This window comes from Taudactylus pleione, unplaced genomic scaffold (genome assembly GCF_031769625.1).
Source record: "Taudactylus pleione unplaced genomic scaffold, aTauple2 ptg000629l, whole genome shotgun sequence".
Taxonomy (NCBI): domain Eukaryota; kingdom Metazoa; phylum Chordata; class Amphibia; order Anura; family Myobatrachidae; genus Taudactylus; species Taudactylus pleione.
In genome coordinates, this window is record NW_028285031.1 from 1,063,696 (window position 1) to 1,069,695 (window position 6,000).

At 45.4% G+C, this 6,000-nt stretch overlaps 1 protein-coding gene across 1 annotated transcript in view; it reads left to right on the forward strand.

The window, feature by feature from the left end:
* DELE1 (DAP3 binding cell death enhancer 1) overlaps nt 1-4,754 on the forward strand; it is a 54,326-nt gene extending 49,572 nt beyond the window's left edge. The window contains exon 12 of the mRNA XM_088454747.1: nt 2,094-4,754. Within this exon, the coding sequence (XP_088310873.1) occupies nt 2,094-2,338 (245 nt within the window). The 3' untranslated portion in view covers nt 2,339-4,754. The remainder of the gene's footprint in view (nt 1-2,093) is intronic.
* The last annotated feature ends 1,246 nt before the right edge of the window (nt 4,755-6,000 follow it).

Sequence of the window (6,000 nt, forward strand, 5' to 3'; positions counted from 1 at the left end):
TTAAGTTAAAAAGCCGATCGCATGCACGCGCCGAAGGCACAAGGCCACGGCCCATTTTTGTGCGCACGCCTTTGGTATGACAGTCGCAGGAGCATGACCTTGTCACACCCCCGTTTTTAGTCACGCTGGGGGCGAGCCCAGCACATTGAAAATACACATTTTACATAAACTTCCCAATGTAATTTTTTCACTGGTGAAGTGAACGAAAAAGCCAGAGCAACATAGAAAACATTGAAATAGCCACATTCACCAGATCCACATAAAATACGTATTGAAAGCCAGAACAATATAAAATACATATTGAAAGCCAGAACAACATAAAATACATTGCGAAAGCCAGTGCCCATTATGCTGTCCCCCCCTGTAGTTGTGCCCATTAAGCAATGCCCCCAGTAGTTGTGGCCCTTCTGCAATGACCCCTGTAGTTGTGCCCATTAAGCAGTGCCCCAGTAGTTGTGCCCCTTCTGCAATGCTCCCTGAATTCGTGCTCCCTAAGGTAGCGCCCCCAGTACTAGCACCCCCTGCCCGCCCACACCCCTATGAAGAAACTTACCTCTCTTCATGCTGGCCCCACTCCACGCCGTCAGGGCTCCCGAGTCCCGCCTACGCTGCTGCTTCCGCTGCTTGCTGGATCTAACTGGATACAGCAAATGCGGGGGCTCCTCACATCATGACATCACCCGCGCACTGCATTACTGGGAACGCTGGCCTCTGAAGCGATCAGAGGCTTCTTTAGTCTCTGATCGCTTCAGAGACCAGCAATCTCAGTACTAGTGGGGGTCTGCCGAACCGGGAGCCGCATCGGAAACTCAAAAGAGCCGCGGTTTGGCCACCCCTGTTCTAGATGATAATAGCTACTATCTGATTGGTTGCTATGGGCAACATCTCCACTTATAAAAACTCTCACTTCAGTAAATTTACCCCTGGTCTCTTATCTTCAACTTTGTTTCATGATTTACATCCCCCCCCCTTCACCATGTGCAAAGGATTGCCTGTGGGTAGGGTCATTCCCTGATAACAGAGCAGCAATCTGACTGCTGTTACCTGTTTGCTTCCCCAGCTTTAGGGATAAGGAGCAGTGACACGCTGTCCTCGCAGCAGCCTGATCTGGGCAGGTAAATGAAAGCTACTCAGACTATGGTGGGCAACAAATGCAGCATCTGCATGAGAATCATCTCAAGTCAGTGCACATTAGTCACACACCTTCTGTCCATAGATGGCAACAATACTTGGTGCTAGAGGCACCGGAACTCCTCCCTCTAGATCACAGGTTCTCAAACTCGGTCCTCAGGACCCCAAACAGTACATGTTTTCCAGGTCTCCTCACAGAATCACAAGTGAAATAATTAGTTCCACCTGTGAATCTTTTTAAAAATGTGTCATTGAGTAATGAATACACCTGTGCACCTTCTGGGTGACCTCGAAATGTGACCTGTGTGGGGTCCTGAGGACCGAGTTTGAGAACCACTGCTCTAGGTAACAGCAGACGTAAGTGGGCAGGGAGGGGTTTGGATCCATCGTTGAGTCACATATGGGGGCACTATTAAATGTTGTTAGCCCCTCTGGAGTGCTCCTGTCACCCATACACCATAAAACAGCCATTTTCGCGGCCTATGATTTTGCTAGGCAAACAATTTAAGGTATCTACTGTAACCTTTATCCAACAGGATCATAAAGCACAGTATGCAGATCTCCAGAAACCTCTGCTCTCTGAGTGGTCATTCCTCTGTATTACCAGCAGAGTGCGCCACAGTTAGGGAATGCTCAGGTTCAGGCTCCATCATGCTCTGTACAGTGTGTGTGTATGTTTATATGTATATGTGTGCGATTGTGTATATATATATATATATATATATATATATATATATATATATATCTCTCTTTTTAGCCTGAAACTGATTTCTAATAATCTTTGCAAAAACAAGTAGCCACTACTAAGTATTGATGATGGAAGTCATTTAAAGCTCCTCTCCTGAGATCTGCGTCTCTCCCCCCAGGCTCTTCCTGTTGCTCTGTATTGCACGGTGCTTCCTTTCCTCCTGTGCCATTGTTGTCTCCTGTATATTGAAGCTATTCATGTGTTTCCTTCACAGGGCCGAGCTCTCCCCTGGCCAGTCTGCGAGCAGCAGCCTCCAGCCCCTGCCTTCCTGTTTTGGAGAGAATAAACATCTGGACAAAACCGAAGACCACAAGCAGCCTGGGCCTACCTCACTCCCTGAGCACCGGGAACTTGTTCATTATGTCCCCTGCAGAGGGTGGCAGCTACCTTCTGCCACCTATTCATGTGACGGGCATGGCCCCTCCATTGGCCTCTCTAAGAGCTATTGGAGTTGGATGATCATGGTCCTCTCATACACAAGCACTTAATGTCGCCCAGAGAGGACGGATAAGCTTGATCCTTGGACTTTCTGAGCCTCAGGTGTGATTTATTATGCTACTCTCTATGAATTGTCTCGGTGGCGTTACACATAAGGATGTGACTCTCCTGCTCCCACACAACAATGTCCCTATGGCTTCCTGCCTCTAGTCACAGCCATGACACACTAATCCCTGCAGAGATTTGCATCATGTTCTTACTAGGGGGCTATGTCTGGGTATGGTGGTAGCAGGCTGTATGACGGAAATAGTAGCCAAGCAATGTGCATTATGTGCCTTAATCCTGCTCCTCTACAAATAGTAACTGCAAAGGGTGAATAGTAAGAGTGAGGATAACAAATGCTGCTGCTTTGTACCACAACCAGAACTATGCTGCTCAATCAGTATATAGCAGCCAAACCGTTACCTGGCTGCGACGCTGATATATTTCCAGACATCCAGCAGCCTATTCACGAGTAAGTGGAATATTAGCTTCACAGACACCAAAGCATTTCATCCTTGTAATTATAGTCTAAGCTTTTCCGTCACAATGGAATCTAAACCAAATGCCATAATGTTCTCCCAATGCCATACAGATGTGCTCTCGGACACAAGCACAGTACTAACAACATCGGAAAGCTGCTTGCATGTCCGCATTGCGTGCGGTTAGTGTGCAGCTCAGACCCATAGCATGACTCTTAGATAACGGTTCCTGGATTTTCATTCTGTTTTCCTCGCAGCTCCAGAGGCTGCGAGGAAATATCCTGCCTCTGGGGCATAGCGTGCGAGGTCCCCCAGCTAATTAAATGGAGTAGTTCTTTCATTAGCTGCGGGGTATCCCCGGACTCACCAAAATGAATCTCTCCCTTAGCTTTGCTCTGTAGCTGCATCTAAACCAGGGATGGGGAACCTCAGGCCCGGGTGCCGTATAAGGTCCGCGGAGTGATTTGATCTGGCCCCCGGAGCTTTTTGTCTGCTAGCCTCATCTGGCTAGCAAGGTGCCTAGAATGGAGGGATACATGGCACAAGTCACTTGTATGGGTCGTCAGTCTTTTGTCTTTTTACCCAGGGTACCGTCCGAGTCGCTCACAACAGCTGCATGCAATGTCAGTGTCCAGGGTACTGCGTTGTACTATTGTTGCAAATGAGATACAAAACCCTGGCAGGACTTAGTCCCAAATTCTAAAGAATAAGGCAATTTTGTATCTTATTGTTCTTTTCTAAATTCATATCCTCTTATTGAACAATGAACGTGACTGTTTGCACAACACTTTTTCTGTTGCTTTACGGCTGAAAACAAGATTTAAAGATGGGACTTTTCTCCAGCGCAAACGGTTACCCTGACAGCAGGAACATTATTATAGGAATGAGAGTCACACATGATAAATGTCCTCTGCAATCTCCGGCACACAATTAGGTTTTATCTATCTGTCATTCTATTATTATTATTATCGTTTATTTATATGGCGACACAAGTGTTCCGCAGCGCCTTACATAGTACATAAACAAATTGGTTGATTTGTTTATCACGGTATGTGTTTATTGTTCCACCCAAAGGCAACAGAAAAGTTGATGTGTTTATATGCATCTTGTCAATTTAGGCGATATCCGTGTAAGAACGTATCATAGTCCTTATTACTGTACGGCAATATTCTATCAGGGTAATATCCTTGTTACGCACAAATACACGAGCTATTCATGGTTGTCCTGATATGAGCAGTGTAACATTAATAGCACTTACTGGCAGCAGTCCATGTTTTCATATGAGCTGTATGCTACTGATATTCAGCACGTTTTCTTTTTGGAATTGTTCATTTACAAATGACACAAACCAATGACTGTTTATGTGGTTTAGTTTATGGGTAAATTTATTATACTAATTGGGAAGGATAGCTCACGGGGGAAGAAGTCAGACATCCCAGGGAACGCAATGCCGGCGCATAGAATCCCGACGCTCTAATCCCGACAGGAGTCAGAATCCCAGCATCTGCGATCCTGATGGTTAGTATTAGGGTTAGGCACTAGGGGGAGGATTAGCGTTGGGCGTAGGGGTTAGGCTGTGGGAAAGGTGGGTTAGGGTTTGATTACTTGCCTACATGTGTTGGGATTTCCAACGTTGGGATTTCATCATCTGGATTCTGACCGCCGGCCTTGTGTGCGCTGGGATTGCGTACCCTTACCCGCTCACGGTGCCCTCATGAAAAATGTTCAAAGAAACTGTACAGGTGACAAGCTGAGCACAATGGGGTAGATCCAGTACACTGCAAGAAACCCTGTGAGCTGTAATAAGCTTTATATAGACTGGCACTATCTGTGTTTTTCTAGCTGTCATTAATGTTGGTGCCTTTTTAAATGTATGGAAATGTGAAATTTTTATAATAAATAATATAATTTGAAAATTTTATGTATCCGTGTCATCCAATACAAACTTTCACACTTTATTTCGACCTCCTGATCACAAAACACTGTATATAAAGTGAGCTGCTGGCAGTAGGATAAACTAGTAACATATTAGCTGCCAGGTGCTAATAATATGTTGGGGGTTTGGTAACAGGACAGGAACAGTGTTTTTGGCTGTATCCTGGGTCACTAAATTATGTTTAGTAGTTTTGTTGTGTAAGATTGTGCTCATTCTAGCACCCTGCACCTTTCACTTCCCATGCAGTTCCTCTTTCCTGCCTGGGGTGTCACACACTCCTCTGGTGCTTCTAGCACACTTGTCCCTGTCTCAATGGTTTGTAGCATTAGCTGAGTGTGCTAGAAGCACCAGAGCAGAGAGTGACACCCCAGGCAGGAAAGCGGAATTGCACGGGATGTAACAGGTGCAGGGTGCTAGAATGAACACTATGTAAGTCTCTGCATCATTCCCAGGAGAAAATGTATAGATGGATATACCATGTATGACCACTAGGTGGCTATGCATAGTTCTTAAGTCAAACATACAGTATTGTGCAATAAAGTACATGTACCATGCTTAGCTGTATATTATTTGTATGCTCGTATGCTCTGCATGTATTAAATATGGAGTTAGACGCAAAGTAAGGGTGGAATGGGGCATATGATCATCTTGGTCAGTTATATATTTGTATTTATTATAGACTTCAACTAGTGTTTACATGAGAACATAACTGCTCCTACGTGTAGTTTGATGCAATAAATATAAAGGATAGGTTTTGGGCGTTTGCACCCAGCAGTAGCTTACAGATTGCTCCTCTCACACTACAGTAGCACTAGAAGAACAGGGAATGACAGCAGTGCATCACACAGAGAGTGCTGTTGTCCTTGTAGGCTGCATGGGAGAGAAGGGTCCCCTCTCCCTAACCCATGTCTGGGCCTCTGGTCACCACCTGGCATGCTAGCACAGATGGACAGGGTTAGTGGGCGTGGGAAGAAGGCCACAGAGTTTACTGCACTCCATCTAGGTAAATAGTCTTTGATGAAGGGTTTTGCTCAGTATTTCCACCCAAACATCAAACCTGACGCTATCACATACGTCACCATGCGTATTAATAAGGACGAAATTAGTGATCGTTCCATCCCTCATTAATCGCTGCAGTGTGTACCCAGCTTATACATATAGCACATAATATTGTGGCAAGAGAAGCACCTGGATAATCGTGTGACTGTATAAGTTCTGCTGCTTGG